General features: G+C 35.2%; 3 protein-coding genes across 5 annotated transcripts; 1 reads left to right on the top strand and 2 right to left on the bottom strand.

The window, feature by feature from the left end:
- The first annotated feature begins 1,585 nt into the window (after positions 1 to 1,585).
- Positions 1,586 to 4,288, top strand: LOC306857746 (vacuolar-sorting protein SNF8-like). The gene is made up of 8 exons (XM_079397871.1): positions 1,586 to 1,954; positions 2,044 to 2,094; positions 2,179 to 2,317; positions 2,961 to 3,065; positions 3,480 to 3,552; positions 3,638 to 3,779; positions 3,856 to 3,930; positions 4,011 to 4,288. The coding sequence occupies exons 1-8, from the start codon at positions 1,901 to 1,903 to the stop codon at positions 4,146 to 4,148; spliced, it is 777 nt and encodes a 258-aa protein (XP_079253997.1). The 5' UTR covers positions 1,586 to 1,900; the 3' UTR covers positions 4,149 to 4,288.
- Positions 4,275 to 11,159, bottom strand: LOC306857705 (uncharacterized protein). 2 transcript variants are annotated; one of them, XM_079397790.1, is made up of 14 exons: positions 11,036 to 11,159; positions 10,470 to 10,672; positions 10,280 to 10,382; positions 8,110 to 8,270; positions 7,884 to 8,009; positions 7,172 to 7,252; positions 6,959 to 7,074; positions 6,810 to 6,879; positions 6,502 to 6,651; positions 6,226 to 6,411; positions 6,027 to 6,113; positions 5,274 to 5,442; positions 5,129 to 5,154; positions 4,275 to 4,757 (listed from the first exon to the last, which is right to left on the bottom strand). In XM_079397790.1, the coding sequence occupies exons 2-14, from the start codon at positions 10,644 to 10,646 to the stop codon at positions 4,596 to 4,598; spliced, it is 1,614 nt and encodes a 537-aa protein (XP_079253916.1). In that variant the 5' UTR covers positions 10,647 to 10,672; positions 11,036 to 11,159; the 3' UTR covers positions 4,275 to 4,595. The 2 variants fall into 2 exon arrangements, with proteins under 2 accessions (XP_079253916.1, XP_079253917.1); XM_079397791.1 differs by having other exon boundaries at positions 11,042 to 11,156.
- A 1,666-nt stretch (positions 11,160 to 12,825) lies between these two features.
- Positions 12,826 to 21,847, bottom strand: LOC306857741 (syntaxin-4-like). Of its 2 annotated transcripts, XM_079397864.1 has the most exons (11): positions 21,536 to 21,847; positions 20,901 to 21,008; positions 20,679 to 20,778; positions 20,468 to 20,542; positions 20,313 to 20,383; positions 20,096 to 20,204; positions 19,794 to 19,867; positions 15,241 to 15,378; positions 14,990 to 15,100; positions 13,736 to 13,814; positions 12,826 to 12,953 (listed from the first exon to the last, which is right to left on the bottom strand). In XM_079397864.1, the coding sequence occupies exons 1-10, from the start codon at positions 21,563 to 21,565 to the stop codon at positions 13,737 to 13,739; spliced, it is 894 nt and encodes a 297-aa protein (XP_079253990.1). In that variant the 5' UTR covers positions 21,566 to 21,847; the 3' UTR covers positions 12,826 to 12,953; position 13,736. The 2 variants fall into 2 exon arrangements, with proteins under 2 accessions (XP_079253990.1, XP_079253991.1); XM_079397865.1 differs by lacking the exons at positions 12,826 to 12,953; positions 13,736 to 13,814 and adding an exon at positions 14,561 to 14,687.
- Positions 21,848 to 21,870: the final 23 nt, after the last annotated feature.

Below are 21,870 nucleotides of genomic sequence, written 5' to 3'. Positions count from 1 at the left end.
AGAATCATAAATTGTGGTTTGTAATTTATTATCATTAGAAAAAATGCTGTCGAGCTCATAATGTTAAAGGGATGGTTCACCCAAAAATGAAAATTCTGTCATCATTTACTCACCCTTAGTTGTTCCACACCTGTGTGGAAGTGTGTAAATGGTGACAGAATTTTCATTTTTGGGTGAATTATCCCTTTACCCTGTAGTCACCCAAATAGGAGTGGGTAGAACATGTCCCTAATGCTTTTTGCCAAAGTTGATCCTGTCCTCACCACTTTGTAAAATATATCCAACACGAAACACATTTACACCATCCAGAACATCAGGGGCTTGATGTGTAAACCTTGCCATGCACATGGATTTTAAAAAACATGAACAGTTTAAATATGTATTCACTCTCTGGACCTCGCGTATACATTCTTTCATTGATGTGGTAGAACTGATGAAGTAAACAATTTACACTCATTTCAGCACATCGCATCACTATCCAGAAATCATCTAGTTGTGAATATATGAAGCTACAGGTGAAAATATTAAAAATACATTTTACTTTGAACCCAGACAGACAGACAGCTTCAGTGATCTAAATGTTGTTGTTTTTTCAGTGTAAGACAGCAGCAGAACATTCTGTGGTACAACAGTGTGGTAATAAACTTGACTGGCTTCAGATTTACAGAATTTTTACTGGAGGAAGTGATCCTTCTTGTCTTCCACCACCTGTATGTTCTTTAAATGTTGAGAGGGAGACCATCCTCTACTGTATGACTTATTGAACCTGTTGTGTTTTATACATGGAATTTTCTCATTGATTAACTTAATTCATGCAAAATAACACAACTTTAATCTCGTAATTTTGACTTTATTCTGAAAATATTATGGCGCAAAAACACTGCCATATTTACTAACGCAAACACACTCTTGGCACAGAGGCCCAAAATGTAGAAAAACAGAAAGAAATTCAATAAAAATTATATTCACTACTCACATTTAAATTGTAATGAATTTTATTTAATTATCTGGGCCTTTCTTTCAGCTAGTTCATCCACAATGTCATTGTTGTTTAAAATTAAGAAGAATAAGTTCCCTCGTGTTGACTTAAAAAGCCCCCTCTGTGGGCCCCCAATTAGCCCGGGCCCAAATGTGACCCTGGAGCACAAAAACAGTCACAAGTAGCACAGGTAAATTTGTAGCAATAGCCAAAAAATACATTGTATGGATCAAAATGATCGATTTTTCTTTTATGACAAAAATTAGGATATTAAGTAAATGCATGTTCCATGAAGATATTTTGTAAATTTCCTACCGTAAATATATCTTACTTTTTGATTAGTAAGATGCATTACTAAGAACTTCATTTGGACAACTTTAAAGGTGATTTTCTCAATAGATTTTTTTGCACCCTCAGATTTCAGATTTGTTGTTGCCTGTCTCAGCCAAATATTGTCCTATCCTAATAAACCACACATCAATGGAAAGCTTATTCAGCCTTCATGATGTATAAATCTCAATTTCAAAGTACTTACCCTTACGACTGGTTTTGTGGTCCAGGGTCACATGCACGATACACCCCGCGTCCCGATTTTCTTTGTTCTCCAGTTCGACGGGTGGCGTTATCGGACACATTCACCAAAACATTACTGTCGAGACCTTAGTCGTGTACAGAAGAAATAACACAATTCTGTGGATGTTTTCTTCCTGGACTGTTTGCAGCTTTATAGATAAAGAGCATAACTGAAATGGGACAAACCTATTCGTTTGTTTTATTGTAACATATCTAGTTTAGTTAGTCTGTTTTTGTCTCGATGTGTGCTCGTGCGCTGTTCAGCTGACTAGGAAGTAAATTACTACAGTTGTCAGAACAGGGATATAATACAGTTTAATTTTGTAGTATTATAGTATTTTAGGCATCATGCACAGAAGAGGAGTCGGAGCTGGAGCCATCGCCAAAAAGAAACTTGCAGAGGTATGATCAGATGGCATTACTTCTGCGAGATTTAGTAACTAGGCAAATGTTTTTGCCTTTTCATTCAGCTAATTTGTTTACTGTCACAGGCAAAGTATAAAGAGAGAGGAACCGTCCTTGCTGAGGATCAAATTGCACAGGTGCGTATAGCCTGCTGAGCAAACCACACAGATGTAAACAGCACTGACCCCATTATAATCAGACCGGATGTGTTGTCCTTGTAGATGTCAAAACAACTGGAAACCTTTCAGACCCATTTGGAAGAGTTTGCCAGCAAGCACAAACAAGAAATCCGTAAGAACTCTCAGTTCAGGGTGCAGTTCCAAGAGATGTGTGCCACCATAGGGGTTGATCCACTGGCATGTAAGTTTTTCCTATCATAAATGGTTCCCTTAAAGCTGAAATAGAAATGCCATTTTATGTGTTCATGGGTTAAAGACGAGATGTCCCATTTTTGCACAGAAATAAATAAATAAATGTATAATTGGGAACACACACACACACACAATTAGGCAGGACACATTCTAATGTTTGGGGGGGAACTGTTTTTGTGTGTGTGTGTGTGTACGTTGATACTTGAAAACCATTTTTCGTATTTGACCCTATATGAAAACTGTGTGGATGCAATATAATGATTTTGAATTATTAGATCAATTCTACTTATTATTCATTTATTGTCAATTATAATAATAAATAATTAATTATAGCATTCGTAATTAATTATAATTATACAGGGTTTTTTATGATTTAATATTAGGGTTTAAAAATGTGGATGCATTATAATTAATCAGCTAATATGCATTATTAAAACTTTATGTATAATTAATTACTTAATTTCATTATTTTAATCATTTTATTTTAATGATACTGTCAATGGATTTTAAGTAACTAATTAGTAGAAATGATCAAGTACAATTTAATTAATTTTATAAATTATAATTATAATTAATAAATTTCAAAGAAAACGTCATATGTCCTTATGAATGTTTTTGCTGTATGTGTGCAGCTGGAAAAGGATTTTGGTCTGAGATGCTGGGAGTTGGCGATTTCTACTATGAGCTTGGTGTACAGATCATTGAAGTCTGTTTAGCTCTAAAACACAGAAATGGTGGTAAGTTTTGTCTGATTAAGTGTTACATTTTACAAGACACATATTGTCGAAATTATGGGTTTATGTTGATGGTCTCTTTTTTACATGTGCTTCACAAAACACACTTGTGAAGCACATGTACTCTCTTGTTTCATACATTTGAAATTCGTAATACACTGCTCTCTGGTATACTTGATTCTGATCAGTCAATCATGGCATTTAGCGGTCAGATATTTATAAATGATGATGATGTGTTCATAGACAATCTCTTTCTTCACACATAAAAACACCATAAAAGCCCTGATCAGCTTATCAGTGTTGGTTTGATGATAATGTCTAAATGTTTAATATGACTTTTTAAAACCCTATGAAAATAATGGCAGATTATTATTTTAAACGTAAATATTTACCAATGAATTACATAATTTTTTGAAGGTCTCATCACATTGGATGAACTTCACCACCGTGTCTTGAAAGGAAGAGGAAAGTTTGCACAAGATGTGAGCCAGTGAGTGTCTTTGATTTGTATATAGTGTTCTCTAGCTGTTCTGAACACATGAATTCTCTTACCAACCATTAATGTTGTCACTCAGGGATGACTTGGTGCGGGCCATCAAGAAGCTCAAGGCTATGGGAAATGGCTTCGGGATGATTCCCGTTGGAGGCTCTTATCTAGTCCAGTCGGTCCCAGCAGAGCTCAACATGGATCACACTGTTGTCCTTCAGCTAGCAGAGGTAATCAGTACCACACAAAGCCTGAGACCTTTACACTTCCATGACGTCAGGTCTGATTTTTGGCCATGTTTCACAGAAAAAGAGCTACGTGACAGTGAGCGAGATCAGAGACAGCCTCAAGTGGGAGAGAGAGCGGGCCAGTCACGTTCTTGTAAGTGTCCAGGAAAAATGAAACGCCACTCTGAATGCTTATTATATCACATCGTAATACCCTTTTGCGCTGTTTTTCAGGATCACCTGCTGAAAGAAGGCTTAGCATGGCTGGACTCCCAAGCTGTGGGGGAGCCACAGTACTGGCTTCCTGCTCTGTTCTCGGAGCTGTTATCGCGAGACGTTACGCCTGAGGAGGCCAACCAAATGACACCTTGAGAATAAGACATTATTTTGTAAATACATTGTCATGGTGGATACAGGCGAAGGTCAAAGAATGTTGACGAGTCAAGCTTGTTTGAGAGGAAAAATAGTGAGAATGGAGAATAAAAGCATCTATTTAGTCACATTTGTCACAATATGTTTATTATTCCAATGCCTGATTAACCACTGGAAAAAGTTTGGGTAAATAAGACCATGCCAGTTGTTGTTAAATGCAATTTATCTACTTTTGTATTACTTAATTAGACATTTGGGTCCAGTTTCTTCAGTCATATTAAAATCATTACATAATAATAATAATAAAAAGTCCCTATTTTAGATAGATAACAGCTAATAATGAAAGAGAAGCGCTGCATATCTAGAAAATCCTTGACTGTTCAGTACTTTAAAAAGTGCCACTATACATACCAAAGACAGTATATCAGATAAAGAAAACAGAATTGACTAATCCTCATGACTGTAGACATGAACTTCAAACTCCTGCTGTTCCATATCGTCACAGATCAGAGTGCAGAATGGACACACTTTGTGAGACTGCTCATGTTCTGTCAGTTCATCCTCGCTGATGCCAGGAAAGACCTCCTGACAATGCTGGCACACCCTAATCTACACATAAGGAAATGCATACAATTATTACATCTGGCAGTGGTGATTCTGGGTTATCCTTTGACTCTGAATCCTCTATGGAGCTCTGCAGTTTAGTATAAAGGCACATTTACAATCACTTTATTCACTAGTAGTGTTTTGCAGTGTTGATCAGTACAAGAACAGTGCACTAAATGTGTTATTATTGTTTCAATATAGTTAAGAAAAATAAAATATAACTTGAAAATTAAAAATGTTGCCTTGAACAAAGTTTAAGTTGAAGGTCTAAAACCAAAACTGAAATAAAAATAAGTAAACACATAAGAAATGCATGCAATTTAATCATTTTGACCTCATTCTTGAAATATTGTATTCATTATAAAAGTAGTTACCCGTTTTTCTGGATCTGAAGGATTTGCTATAATGCAGAAATGAAATACGTTATGAGTTTAATGCACTAATTTTAAGACAAATGCTTGCGTATTTGTCTAAGTAAATGTTACAATTTCCTTTTTTGTTGACTGCTGTTGTACCAACCTGTCACGTCATCAATGGTCTCATAGAAATGAGAGTCAGGTGAGTATGTTTGCTCCAGGGAGGCCGGGGGGCTTTGAGGGTTGGATATTTGATCAGACATTGCGGCAACAGATGCAACCTGGTAGTCAAACAACTCCCTTTTAAGCTTATTTACTTCAGCTTGCAGTTCCTAAAGATAAAAAGAAAATCTTCATGACATAATAATTGACTGGCATGTCATTCAGTGCCCCACAACATCTTTGGTATTAATTTTCGTTAGAAATTAATTATTAAATTACTACAGTTCAAAAGTTTGGGGTCAGTAAGTAATTTTTTTTTTATTCAATTAATTAATAGGTTTTTCAGCAAACACTTATTTTAAAATAAGACTTTCTATCCCGAAAAAAAAAAGTTTCCACAAAAATATTAAGCAGCATTTTCAACAGATAATAAGGTTTCTTGAGCAGCAAATCAGCATATTAGAATGATTTCTGAAGCATCGTGGTCACACTGAAGACTAGAGTAATGGCTGCTGAAAATTCAGCCTTTCCATCACAGGAATAAACTACATTTTAAAATATATTAAAATAGAAAATGTTTTTAATAATATTTCACACTATTGTTTTAACTGTATTTTTAAATAGGAAAATGCAGACTATACTAGACTTAATAGTCTTAATAGCATAATAGACTTGAAATCGCATCAACCCCAAACTTTTGAACGCGTAGTGTAGCTAACAGTGATGTTCAATGTGTCATAACAAAACAGATCACCTCATTCCTTTCCACAAGCTTCTCTCTGTCTAATCTCGATGTCTCTGCCATTTCATAAATTTTATCTTGTGCTTGCTTAAGTTGTGCCTGTAATGACAAAATTGTGTGGAATCAGGATCTAAATATTGATTATTATTCCTAAACGTACTTACAAAATCAGACTAAAGTTGAAAATAGAATGTAAAAGATGAAAAAATACCTGGTTTTGATTGGTTTTCTCGTCCTCGGTCTGTTTCATGGTTGTCTCCTCCAGCTTCCTTTTCACTTCCTTCAATTCCTGCTCAGCTGTTTCTGCACGTTTGCAGGTTTCTTTGCAACTCTGCACCTCACTGCGAAGCAGCCCTCTGGCCTCTGTCAGCTGACTGAACAGGGCTTGAATCTGTACCTGAATCACAAACAAATTACTCCATGACAATACAGTGATTTTTGATTACTTCAAACTTCCAAATGTATAAGCCTCAATGACAAGCCTCACTTTACTGTTTTCTTCTTTCAATTGGGATTCATGCTCTGACAAGGATGTTTGTAATGCTTTGTTTTCAGACCTCCGGTCCTCCAGAGTCTTGAGCTCCTGGATTTCAGTGTGCAATTTCTCATAGTCTTTCCTGCCGCTTTGCACATCCACCTAAAAGAGAATAAATGCAAAGCTTCTCAGACCACAACTTTTGTTTTCTTTTCAATTCTTATTCTCTTTTTTTTTCTTGTCAAGAATTATGAAGCTCCTTTGTTTAGAGGCACTACAATTTATTTATCATTAGCAGTATTAAGAACACATTTGCAAACCTGTAGCAGCTTGACTTGGTCCTGTACTTTGTTGTAATTTTGCTCTGTTTCTTTCAGCAAGGTATTTAGCCTGGTGAAAAATAGATAAAAATTTCCATGAACTTTTTGCATATAAAACATTTCCATTTTTCCATATTGAGGACACTCACCTGAGGACTTCTCCATTCTTGAGTTGAAGCTGTTGCTGTAACTCTGTCCTTTCTGTCTTAAGCAAGTGAATCTTTTGAACAGCTCTCTCGTACTTTTCTTGCCGACATGTCAATGACTGTGAATAATTTTGTTTGATTAAAGTCATACAGATTAACTTATAGAGATACTGTAGCTAAAATATTCAGCTATGTCAGTTTTTCCACTTTCTTTACCTCTTCGGTGGAATTAAAACTGGGTGCATCTGGCAGTGGGGATTCTGGTTTATCCTTTGACTTTGAATCCTCTATGGAGCTCTGCAGGCACATTTACAATCTCTTTATTCACCAGTTGTGCTTTGCAGTGATGATCGGTACAAGAACAATACAATAAATGTGTTATTGTTTAAATATTGTGTATTAAGTATTAAATTAAGTCAAATATAAATATTAAATAAACAACTTAAATGAACATTTAAAATGTTGCCATGACAAATAACTGAAATTATAAAGTTGAAGTTCTAAAACCAAAACTGATATATAAATAAATAAATAAATGGAAATAAAAATAAATCAGAGCTACAGAAATATAAAAAACTAACAGAAATGACAAAGCACAAAAAGACTAAAACTAAAATTAAAATAACAATTGAAAATTTGAATACCTATTATAAATACTATAATAAATTATTTATATATACTGTATATATATATATATAAACACATACATAAACTAAAAATAAGACTAAGTAGAACAAGTAGTACAACATTCCCATTACATAATGCACATAAAGAAAGGGCTCTAAAAAAACAATAGGCATTACATAACAGATCAGACAATCAGTGTACCTTCATTGCAGAAATCACAAATACTACCATAAATATTGTAAATAATAAGTGCTTACATTTTTACATATGTGTGTTATAAAAAAAGGAGAGTCTGACTAACCCTGAGACGGCGGATCTCATGCAGTCTTTCATCCAACTCTTTTTTCAAGATTGCATTTGTTTCTTTTAAAGACTCAATCTCTTTCACAAAGTCTTCTTTCTCCTTCTCCATCTTTTCTGTTTGCTCCTACTCACAAGGACATCCAATAAATGATTTTTTTGGCCAGTTAGTATTAATATAAAATTTTTAGTTATTTAACAGTCTTTAACGTTCAATGGAGATGTACCTGTGTTGTTATGACTAACAGGTCCTTCTCCAAGCTGCAGCCAAGGCTTGCTTCTGCTGAGTTTTGAAAGCAGAATGGGGTGCTGGCTCCTTTGACATGACCAAAGCTGTCCACATAGCAGAACTGGTAAAACTCTCCATCATCCTTGGGCAGGTAGCTCTCTGAGTAAAAACCCCCAGCATCATTAGTTTAATATAGGGCAGTGGTTCTCAACACAATATTCAAAGGCTCCCTATATAATAAATTATTAACAGAAACTGGGAGTGTTGAAATTAGTAATTAACCACAAAAGCAGTTTAAGTTAATCATTATTATAAAATAAACTGGGAGTGTTGAAATTAGTAATTAACCACAAAAGTAGTTTAAGTTAATTATTATTATAAAATAAACTGGGAGTGTTGAAATTAGTAATTAACCACAAAAGTAGTTTAAGTTAATTATTATTATAAAATAAACTGGGAGTGTTGAAATTAGTAATTAACCACAAAAGCAGTTTAAGTTAATCATTATTATAATATTATATTTTATAATAATAATTAAAATTACTAGTGGGCCTAAGCCCCCTGGCTGAGATTGGTATGGATGCACCATACTGGTTATCATCCAATAGTTAAGATATTATGATATTGGATATTTGATTGTTAATTTTGGATATTTTATTGCAATTTATCATTTTGATGTTTTAATGCCTAAATTCACTTGTATAGCATTTAAAATGACTTCATACTCCAAAAAAATATTTAGGTCTAAATTTAAGATTTATGTATTTGAATTGCATATAAAATTTCCATCCATTTGGATTACACAGTTTCAGCATAATAAACTTTATGTGATGCATATTTGCGAATCATAAATGAAATTGGTAAGAAAGTTTTTTTTTTGTACTCAAAAAATCAATTATGAACATGGTTAAACTATGGCTAGCTGTGGAAAAAGTGATATTCACTTAGTTAAAATATAGGAGACAAATTGGATTTCTTGGAGATAAATATAATTTAATACAAATTCATTTTTTTTGCTGTACTACAGAAATCTTACTTTTTTCTTGCCTGCTTTATGTATAACTAACAAATATGCATATATATATATATATATATATACTAGCAAGGTGTAATAAAGTGGCCGGTGAGTGTATATGTGTGCATATATATATATATATATATATACTAGCAAGGTGTAATAAAGTGGCCGGTGAGTGTATATGTGTGCATATATATATATATATATATATATATACTAGCAAGGTGTAATAAAGTGGCCGGTGAGTGTATATGTGTGCATATATATATATATATATATATACTAGCAAGGTGTAATAAAGTGGCCGGTGAGTGTATATGTGTGCATATATATATATATATATATATATATATATATATATATATATATATAAACATTAAGTTTATTAGTTTATGTTAAAAATAAATCTAAATGGATGGTAATTTATATACATTTCAAATGCATAAATATTTTTTTAGTGCAATTTTAGTATAGTTGTATTTTTTATTTATTTAGATGAAATAGCAGAGAATTGTAATATTATTTATTGTTTATCTGGCTAAGTATGGGCCAAATTTTAAAGTCTACTCTCACTCAAGACCAAGAAAGATATTTAAATGTTTTGATATATATATATATATATATATATATATATATATATATAAAATAACTACCCCGCCATCATCAAGTAATCCTCACCATGTGCCTCCCACATATAATTAATTGCCAAGGAACTGGCACAGGGAAGGAAATTAAATTCTTCAGACACTTGACGCATCACAAGGTCCCTTGATTTAGGACCCCTGAGTAACGTGATGAGTAAATGTGGACCACTCAAGTTAGTGATTCAGCCTTTCCTAAAATAGCAGCACAACGCCACATCCAGGGCACTTTAATTACACAAGGGCCACAACTACCACAGACATGATAACACGATAACCTGAGGGGGACACATCAAATGCCCTTTTTTACCTTTATTTTCCAGCAGTAGGCTATTGAATATTTGCATGTCACAACCATGTTTACATCACAATAACATTTTAGACATTGTTGTAAGTCGCGCTCAATTCTCAGGTTGCTCTGGCACTAGGCTATAACACAACTCAGGTATTGGAGCAAAATATTGGAAAGATTTGATAGGTAAAAGAGAAATCTAAAATGTGATTCCTACCTGAGAATGCCACTTGTTGCACAAGTGGTTCAGGTCCGACATGGTCCAGGCAAGGTTCTGCCCATACGTAGGTATAATACTTCTGTGTTGAACTCCAACCAACCTGGTCCATTTCACGGATTTAATTTTTTTTTTTTTTTAAAGCAATACAATACAGGAAATACAGTGTATGCTGTTACTTCTTACACACCTTATAGACACCGACCCAGTCCCTCGGGTTGGGCAGCACAGCACCGGTCAGGGTGTACCGGCACGTAACTGCGGTGTTTGGGGGATATGATGGAGGAACATCGTTGAATACTACCTGCGAGTACGATGAGGTCTCCATTATAACGGGGGCCGTCTCTTCCTCAGTTCCGTCATTCATACCGGTGTTATGGGGGACACAGTCACCTTTAATGCCCAAAAATATTATTTTAGTCAAAAGCTTCTTTATGCTTTGTTTTACCGTTGTTGAGTTATTCTTTCACTTTCATTTAGCCTATATAACGTAAGGGCGTAACGAGGACAAACAAAAGCGACTCGACTGACAACACGCTAGATTTGTTTGATTTTGTTACATGTAATTGAATCAAAATATTGCTTAAAGACAAAAAAGTGTTTAAGTGAACACGACATGGCTTGTAATCTTAAAATGAAAACTTTTTATAGTTTCAAATCAGTATGAAACATTGGACAAACCAACACTTTTCCGTGTTTACTCATATGATTCGGTGATATTTTCACAATAAACAACTTCTATAAATAAAATGTTACCTGAACCTCCTTCTGTTGCAGTCCAGACCGTGTTGAACAGGCGGTGAGATACACGGTAGTCGCTTTAAATGGGAGCAAACAAGTAAATCTGGGAGGTGTAGTTCGGTGCCACCTACGACTGTACAAAATGAAACTACTGGGGCTTCCCGTGTATTATGTCATTCACAGCTATGAGTTATTATGAGGAGACCGACCATACTAATACAGGCTTCAGTGTATGTATCAAAAACTCACGCGCGTCTAGCATCCTATGATACAGCTGAATTCTCACTGTTTCCAATAGTTTTAAGCACCAAATCAATATATTAGAATGCTTTCTGAAGGATCAAGTGACACAAAAGACTGGAGTAATGGCTGCTAAAAAAATGAGCTTTGCCATCACAGGAATAAACTAAAATTTTAAGTGCTTACAGAAACATCTTTATGCTACGCAAGGGTAATCAGTGATATTGTGATTGTTTTGGGTCTTTCGAATATCATACACCTTTGCCCAGGCGAGTCGGCGACCTGACCAGGATTGTTCAGAGCCCAGTCTGTGCCCTACCAGCAACCCACAGATCTGGCTTTTCTAGCCAAACCAGACTTTCTTAGCTACATCTGTGGTAGTGTAAATAGCTCTCCATCTCTCTCCTGTGATACAATGGTGGAATTAGGAACTCATATAGCAGCAGTGGCCAGGGGATTCTTGGTAGTATGCTGCGCTGATAAATCCCAAGTTTTAAACCGACCTGGAAGGCCAATCCTGTCAACTTCTTGCAACCATTGCACCTCATACTCCCCTTTTTTTTTTTTCTTTAGTGTCGCATTAAACAGCTTCCCGAGACTTTTAATTCAAATATCAAAATTATTTTAAAAATAGGATAAAACAAGAAAAACATTACAAAACCATCAAATATATATGTACTTTATTTAAAAATTACAATTTTACATCAGAATGAATGAAATGTGTGGCAGTATGTATACAGGCTGCAAACTGAAACCAAATAAACTGCATTCTTGGTGATCTTGAAATTTATAGTACCGCACAGTGGGCACTCCATTTTTTTTACTGCTCAAGAAAAGGCACCAAGGTTGAGGCACTAAACAATAACTGCACATAATCAGTTCTTTAAAATGCATGTCTTTACTGGGACAGAGCACAAATGAGTTAAAATATACATACATATGCGACATGTCATTGTGAGACCAAGAGAAGTAGTATTTTGAAAGGTAGTTACTATAATGCAAGGCAGAGTATAAAATTAGTTGTAATATATATATATATATATATATATATATATATATATATATATATATATATATATATATATATATATATATATATATATATATATATATATACACACACACACACACACAGATGACCTTGAATGCTATTTTAGCCAATTTCAAGTTTGAAATGGCATTACAAAAGGATAGATCACAACAGATAACACAAAAGACATCTTATAAACATATTAGGGCAAAGACAAATAGCCCATCACTAAGAGGTCTTGAGCTTGTCTCCGAATGGAAGCGTTATATATTAGGAATCTCATTAGCATTTTTTCTTCATCTACCCTATATGACCACGTTTTAGTGTTGGTGTTGCAAATGAAGTCCACCATCTTGGAAATACAGTCACTAAAGCAATCAGTTAATTCAAACCGTTTTTATCATGTAACTTTTAAATGTCCAAGTGGTGCAGCAGACACATTTTCGGAAAATCTAAATCATGCCCTTTGTATGACAAAGCAGCTAAAATAACAGATCAACTATTTAAAATTTAAGCAAATGTAGCTTCCAAAGTAGTTGGGATACCAATAAAGGTCATGTTTACACATGGCCATGTTGTTTGTTCGAGGGACTTCAAGAAGACAATTTAGGAAGACAAAACCCAGTGCTTGACGGGCAAAAAGAAGTCTAATAAAGGAAAACACTGTAAAGAAAAAGGATACATGATTTAAATATCAAATAAATATGAACAAAAATAACAGAACTGTAACACATTTGGGCACAAGGAATAGTTCACCCAAAAACTAAAATTTGCTGTTTACTCGCCCTCAGGTCATCGAAGATGCAAGTGACTCTTTTTCTTCAGTAGAACAGTAAAGAAGATTTTTGGCTGAAACTGTGATCCTTGATGATTCATAAAATGCAAGTCAGTGGCTGCCTGTCATTGCAAAAAAAATAAATAAAATGCATATCAAGGAACACAGAATTAATACCTGTGGCTCCTGACTATATTTTGAGGTCTTATGAAGTGAAAGATCAGTCTGTGCAAGAAACTGAACGTTTTTTACAACAAAAGTAAAGACTTCTAAGATTTTCACTGACCAACGTAAATGTATATTGTAAATATGATAATTTATGGAAAATAATTGATTTCCCTGTTGCCTGAGGCTATTGATTACAGGTAATGTTGTAAATCATGTTCAGTTTCTTGTACAGACCAATTGTTTCGCTTCATCAGTATATCGTCAGGAGCCACAAGTGTTAATTTGGTGTGCCTTGATTGTTTTTATTCTCAAAGATGGACATCCACTGAGTTGCATTTGATGAATCACCAAGGACCATGGTTTCAGCTTAAAATCTGTTCCTAAAATCACCTACAACTTGGATGGCCTGAGGGTGAGTAAATGTTCAATTTTGGGTGAACTATCCCGTTAAATAGCATGCATAACATTGACATTCAAATTCAATACAACTGATGGGACTTACCTCAACTTAAACTGGTAGCCAGGATAATGACTATTATTACAATTAAAATAGCAAGGCATAAGGCAAGCCATAATTTTTTCTGTGAAGAAGAAATGTGATCATTCACACTGGTCGATGATGTAATGTCATTATGTCAATAAATAATCATATTAATAATTTACCAAAGACTATAGAATAGCCAAGACATGTCACTCGTATAGTTTTGAATGGGGAAAAATGCAACGCTCAATATGGCCGCTCAATCGCAGGAAGCCCCGCCTTCTGAATGAAAGAGCAAATCGCTAATCAGTAAAGTCAGCGCGTCACTGCAGCTGCTGTTAGAAGTCCCGGTTGCTATTGATAGTTTTCACGTGACGTCACACCCTCATAGGAACGCCCACCTGGCGGGCAAAACGAAGCTTAGCTGCACTGACCGCCAGCTATTTTTACGCAGATTGCATCAAGTAATAATGTAGTAATTCAGTGGACACCTCATTGATGATGTATATTTTGTACAGGCAAGAGGATGAAGCCAGAATATAAACGCAATGTACAAAGTTTCACATTAAATGGCTTCCCATAGAAAACCATTAGAAGGAAAATACTGAACCGTTAAGCGGATTGCGTTCATGTTCCCAGCCTCATCTGCTTGCCTGTGTAAACTATGCATTATTAATGTGGTGATTACTGTATTTGACCTTTTAATATTACTGTTTTAAATATATTAAGGCACTTTGAAGTGTTTTTACAATGTTTTGTCGCACTGTTTACGATTGAAATATTGCCGCAGGTGCTTAATGTGGATTGCAAATGGCCAAAACTTGCATTTTGTTCAGAAATACCTTTGTTTACTCTTTTGAGAGGTGATCTAAATATTTGTGGCTGGGAAACAGATGAAAAATGGACAGGCTTGTGCAGTAGTTCTATGGATGTTTTGCCCTCCAAGTCTTCGAGCCGGTCACGTGACTGAAAACTATCAATAGAAACAGTCAGCGTTCTGAGACGTGCACATGCTCACTGGCTGATCTAGCCTGAAAAATACGCTTTTTATAACGCTGTTTGAGCAAAAGAAACAACATTTATGATAAAGTTATTGTCAGATTTCTTTGGTGATTTCAAATATGAAATTTAATCGTAAGCTTAGTGAACAGTTTTGGAGAATTTGATGTTTCCCCATTCAAAGAGATAGGAGCTGCACTTGCATGCCCGAGAGGCGTTTCAAAGACGGCCGCCGAGTGACATGACTTATCTTAAAGAGACTTTGAATTTACTCACCTTGTGCACTTTTTTGGAAGTTTCTACAGCAGCAGCTGTTTCGGCAACAGCCTTCTCCACATAGTTATGGGAACTCTTAATGTTCTCCTCAATCTGGTCCACCATTTCACCCTAAAAAAAAAAAAAAAAAAAAAAAAGTAAATTTCACGTAGAATACAGATTTAAATTAAATGTTTAATAAATAATAAAACATCATGGTTTTTCATTTACTAGACATCTGAGGAATGAACTAACCAGTGTGTTCATCTCACCTGTGCTTCCACCTCCATTGCAAGGTACTGAAACATATCATGTAGCTCTTTAATACTTTTCTCTAGCTTGATGATCTCATCATGCCGTGACTCGATCTCGTTCAGAGCCTGTCTGGTAGCTTTAGCATCATTCAAAATCTGCAAGAACAAGTTGATTTTTAAAAAGGTTTCAAGACACTGAACAGGATTTTTCATGTGATCACATCATGTGAAATATAGGACACAATGGTGAGGCTTCATTTCAGGCAAAGGGGGTGTAAGGGTTCTGAATATATGACAGGGTTCCTACATATTTTTTCATTTCCAGACTCAAATTTCCAAACCTCTCGGTAGATTTTCAGACCATGTTTAACATAAATGATTCATATTTTCAGCTTTATATTAGGTATATAGTAGTCATCTGTAAATATTTTTATTTTCTCAGGGTTTTTTTTTTCTCATTGATTTTCTTGAAGTGACAACATACAGGGTCCCTAATATAATTTTTGTTTTTAAATGAATAAAAATTACAGACTTTTAAATGCACACAAGAAACTTTTTTTTGCCCTCGAGAAACTATTCACACGTGCATGGGAATTTTTTTGCATGCTTACGCATTACAATTTCTAGTTTTATATAACCTATTTCCTTTGTGTATCACTGCCATCTTACTATGAACAAAACGAGAGCAAGGATGCACATGAATTAATAGAGATCTACCAGCTCAAAATTTTGCTTTTCTCATGGTAGTACCTCTAATATCAAGGCCTGATGTCCAATTTAACACATCCTTTGTGGTGGTGGAGAAACCATGACACGAAATGGGCTGATGGCATAACATTTGCCAAGTTCAAGGGTCTATAAAAAAAGACTGGTACAGTAAAAAAAGTGTTTAAGATTGGACTTTCATTGGGGCAGAATGCCATATTTCAAGGCCTTAGATCTCTTTAATGCATAGTCTATGGTGACCAAGAAACCACACTGCGAAATGGGCTGATGGTACATCAGGTGGCTCAGTGTGTACTGTCCTATATGCTAAATTTAATGTGTTTTTTTGCAGAGGTCTTTGAGTTATGTAATACGGTGCTAAGAATATGGTGTGAAGAAACCCAATTGCTTCTAACTAGGGCTGGGCGATTTGGCAAATTTTTTTTTTACTATTTTTAACTAGTCAACTTGAAAATGTAACTACAACATGATTCAAGTAACTTTTTCTTTACTAACCCTCTAGTTAAAGAAAATTCTATTCCAAGTGCACCACAAATGAAGTTGTCAACATGATGTAAACGTTAAACAAATCACTTGTAAAATATCTTTGCAGAAAAGATGCATGAACTACAACTACATCTTGTACAAACTTGTCTTATACATAGTGTTCAGAAATAATACAAGGAAAATGTTTTTTTTTTTAAATCTCAAAAGTCAAGGTAATTCAAAATGACTAAAGGTATAACTCGAGTAGACTATTATTAACTACAAATGTCCTGTAAAAACAACAGCAGCTTTAAGCCTGTCACCATGATGAAAACATGAAATATCAGAATGAATTTTATTCAATAGCGCTCATTTCCATTGTCTTTTCTGTGTAAACACGTGTTTGACTGCTGCGCTCGCGTCTCTTGCAGCATCTCATGCATGAAATGGCATTCTAAAAACACTGCGCTCAAGTTAAAAGAAGTTCACTTCCATTTTCTTGCATGTTTATCAACACAAAAGTGCATTCTGTGTAAATGGCGCTTCGGTCCTTCACAGAGCGCGTCACACGAGCGATAATCACGTGTGCCGACGTGTGGTTGGATCATTCTTTTCTCTTTACTGTCATCATTGGCATCTTGCCAAAGTATCTAATTCTAACATTTGGTAATATTTCTATTCAAAATCGCGATTCCTCGATTTCTAAAACAATAAAATCGTGGCAAAATATCAAATTCGAATTAATCGATAAAATAGGAAAAATCGCCCAGCTCTACCTCTAACCTGCATTTTGCATAATGAAAAAGTGCTCCCTGAATTCATTGTCATATTTGGCGATCACTAAAGAATCACTAAAACAGCTACCATGCAACCTCACTTCTTGTACGATAAAATTATTAAATTCTGAATTTTCCATCATAAAAAAACCCCAAAACTAAATAGGGTCTGGAAACAAAAGTCTGGAAACACAAATATTTTTCCTTACTCTGCTTTCTTTTTTTTTTCCATACCTTTTCAAACCCAATAGGAACCCTGATATGAGCTAAAGGGCAAGAATAACAGTAACAAAAAGACTAAAAGAGAAGTGGAAATCTATAAAGGAGGTACTGAAAATGAGAGACATTTACTTCTAGCATTGCTTTTAATGTTGACAACCCAGATTTCCTTTATCTGAAATAAAAAGGAAATGACACCAGGATATACTTTGTCCAAAGGTGCCCCCAGCATTCTTAGTTCCAACTGGAGGTCTTACTTTGCCTAATATTTGTTGTTTTTACTGCTTCACAAGAAACTCGGAAAGAGAAGGGGCAGGAAACAGAAAAATGTCCCTATTTATTATAAATGACTGTATCACTAAATAGCCGGATAGGTTAATGAACTTAATCAAAAGCAGGAAATAACAATTACATTTTAGACGGAAGAGTTCCTAAAAGGATCTTACCAAATTAAACATCCATTCCAAAGAAAGCAAAAGAGAATACTTGAAATGTGACATTTAAGTAATCTAGTAGACTATAAATAATATCACTCTGTTGTAGACTATATAACAAACAGAGCTTTATTTTTCAGGTACAGTAGGTGTATTTAGCAGAAGTATTCAAGAAATTGAATGAACAAATATAAACTCTATATCCACTTCACTGTATGTGTATAATAAATGATATACTATAAATTGATTCTTATTAAAGGGGTCCTATCATGCTCTTTTACAAAGATTTGTAAATTTGCAAGTTCGTCAATATTGCCATATCAATTCAAACCCCGAGAATATTGAGGATCAGGCAGAACCTTTGCACGACATATTAAAGTGGTAACATTATTATTTTTTTGGCTAAATCACGTTTTAGATAGGAGGTCAACAACAGCTTAAAAATAACTGCATTTACTATGTATAAGTGCAATGGTAATATGTAGGCTATTATGTTTATTTTTCTTTAATTCTAACATGAATTGCAGTAAAATTGTTATACAGTTGAATTTATACCATAGTCCCACTGAGTTACACTATTTGTGACGGCATATATATGCAAATTAATTCTCTGCCAGCAGGAGGCGCTGTTGGAGCGGGAGAGGTTTCCCCGGTAACGCTGTACACAAAGCAGAGCTCCTCTCACAAACACTGCTTTATCAGACATTACATGCAAGATGAAATGAAAATGACATCCACAATTTTCTGAAGACAGTCGGTTTCCTTCAGAAATGCAGTGATATAAAAACACCCGCACCGGGATTTGATTTTGAAACGTGCAGTGCTCAACCAAACGTTCTCCCACCCGCCAACCACTCGAATTTCCATAGGCGGGATTTATTTTAATGATATTCTAATGGCTCGCTTTGTGATAACACAAACACCGGAAAACAATGCTGTAGTCCAAACGAGCCATTCGTTGTAGTTCTTGAAAATTGATTTTTTCTTTCTTTTTAAACGAAATATCTCCCTTTGGAGTGGCTTTTGAGATTTGTAACTTTGTAGATCCTTTTTATGCCCAAACATACACACTACACACTGACTAAAATTAAAAAACTGAAAAAACATAATAGGACCCTTTTAAATCAACTATAAGTTATTCAGTCAAGAGCAGTGAATTAATTTTCTCTTTTGTGTTCTGTTGTTTTAGTAACATTAAAGGGATAGTTCACCCAAAAAGGAAAATTCTGTCATCATTTACTCACTCTCAAGCGGTTTTAAATCTGAATGAGTTTCTTTTGTTGAACAGAAGTTATTTTGAAGAATGTGGTTAAACAAACAGTTGCTGGCCCCAGTGACTTCTATAGTATTTTTTCCTACTATCAAATTCAATGGGGACCAGGAACGTGAGTAAATAATGACAATTTAAATTTTTGGGTGAACTATCCCTTTATTGACAAGCATCAGAATGTAGTCTGTTGTCACTTTAAGACCTGCAATCAGACGCGAAAGACAACTTTTAGTCAAGTAATCAGGCGCTGTTTGACAGGCTTTTTTAGTGTGAACGCGCTTAAAAAAAGTGCATGCCAGAACAGCACGTGAAAGAAATGTTTAACTGGCAAGGCTATAAAGCACATACAAATAATGTACTTTTTGGATTGCAAATAATTGCAGTCTCCCGTGAGTGCAACTCTACCACTAAGATAACATTTGATGTGAATGTATGTTGTGTTGTGCAGTATATTCAGATGGAGGTGCCCGAACTTCAGCTGATAGAATGTGCGATGTAGCACGATACTACGATCTCTCTTCAAAAGCAGATCATGGAGACATTTTTAATCGTCCACAATCAAAAATCATATCACAAACCCCCAGCGTGGACTGTTTTCTTCAGATAATTGTAGAGGAAAAAAGCACTGAATATCTATAGGCACAATGCAAGACTTGCATGCACACTACACAATACACTCACATTTTGTGTGAAAACATCAGTTTGTCCACTCTCAAGCATGGATTCTAGCTCTTCATCTGTCACATTGTTACCAGCTGTAAAGGAAACCACGTTTACATTAGTTTTATTGATCTCGTAGAAACAATGCAAAAGAAAGCTATGTTGCACTGGCTAATACTGCAGTAGTCTTGGACTTGTACTGATGGAAACTCTAAAATGAGTGGGGAAAATTACATGGTGCACATTTAAAAAGGCTATTATGAGACCTGTATGATAATGCTAGAATTATCAATAGAATGAAACAAGACAGAAAAAGCACATACTGATTTTGAGTTGTCTATGTATCCTCTCCACATTTCTGTCTCTGTATTGGGCTTGAATTGTGTTATAATGACCCATCACTTCCAGAAATTCACGGGACAAAACACCATGCTTTTAAAGGATGTTGAGGGGAAAAAAGGGAGGAGCAGATTATTCTGAGCCAAAACAACACTGTTCATGTATTATATTTACAAATATACATATTAAATAGCAACTGACCTGAGTTCTCCGCATTCTAACGTTTATTGGAATATATTTGTCTTCGCCTTCAGCTTTCTTAGGTTCAATGCCTGTGACGTAAATTTATTGTTTAATTTTTCACATCCAGTAGGTCCAGCGGAAAAAGTTCAATAATGTTTATGTATCAGTCTCACTTTTTAACTTCTTTTGGATCTGGCTGGCCATGACTTTGATGTCTTCTCTGAGGGACTGCAGTTCCTTTTTCATACCTATTGGCAAGGAGATTTTTTAAATGTATTTATTTAAACATTTTGTTGTATTATAAAACTTAAACGGGATTCATGATTTCTTTCATAGGAATGGAACAAAATATAAAAATACCAAAACCTAAACTGAGAAACTCACTATCTTCTGGAAGTGCAACTCCTAACACTGTTTTCTGTTTGTTCTCCAATTCAGACACCTTCTTTTTAATTGTTTCAAGTCCCTCTCGAATATCCTGAACCTATATAGAAAAAAGTAGGACATTATAAAGTTAATTAAGTTTGTACCACAAGGTCACAAGTATTTGGGAGTTTGGATGTAGTGTCTCATTTCTGGAGCTGTTCCCTAATAATTTATGTGAACCTTTTTAAAGAAAGACTCATTTTCTTTCTCTTCATTTGCTGAGCTCCCAGATCCGGGTTTTATCAGGAGATCTGTGGGTTCTTCATCTTCATCTGAGGCATCAGCAGTCTAGTGAGAAGAAAAAAAGTATACATTAAGAACTTGTTATACGTTTGAAATGTTTATCTCGTGTTACAAATAAGGGGGGGGGGGAAGTGTCACATAGTTTTATGGGAAGAAACGGATGTTATTTTCTTCTTGAGGGTGTGAAATATCCAACGGTTAACTTACAGTGCTAAATAAGACTGAAATGAGTTCCATTTCAACAGTCAATTAAAAAAAAAAATCACTGAATCAACTGCAAACATTCATGGCTGCTAGTTTGTTTGTAGACTAAATAAAGTTACACCCCACCTACACTGCAATACTAAAGCGATGGTAGTGCATAAGGGTGTTAGCTTCCAATTTGACTCATGATTTTTGTTTCTCAACCTCTGCATAATGATACATAAATAGTCAGTCAAACAGCAGCAGGGGCGTGAGAATATGTGAAAGTGTTAATAAATCGCAGCTGCAGCTGTGGGTACAGTATCCGCGGGTTAGCATGTTAGCACGCTAGCCGGTTTCCTGAGTGCACTACCCTATTTTGTACTCACATTGCCCAATTCTTTGGTCCGGTCCCGCATTCTCGATTTATCTTATATCCAACTCTGATGAAAAGTTCCTGTCTTAAGCGGCGTAGCTCATCTGTTTGCAAACTCAAACTTGCAAAACTCAAAACCGAAAAGAGGGAGTTTCCATTCAAAGTCACATTTCACGCCAGCCAACTTCCACAAATAACTTTCAGAGCAGATTGTTGATGGGCGCTGTGAGGTGCCTAAATGACGATATAAAAATAATACGGATGAACTTCAGTTATGCTTAGCCTTCAAAAATCGGGCGATGTAGATGTACACGAATTTGTGGTCGTCTTCTTCTGTTTTAGTTTGCA

The sequence above is a fragment of the Barbus barbus genome (assembly GCF_936440315.1).
Source record: "Barbus barbus genome assembly, chromosome: 38".
Lineage (NCBI taxonomy): Eukaryota > Metazoa > Chordata > Actinopteri > Cypriniformes > Cyprinidae > Barbus > Barbus barbus.
Note: the sequence above shows the minus strand (reverse complement) of the source record. Positions and strands in the feature narration are given on the sequence as shown.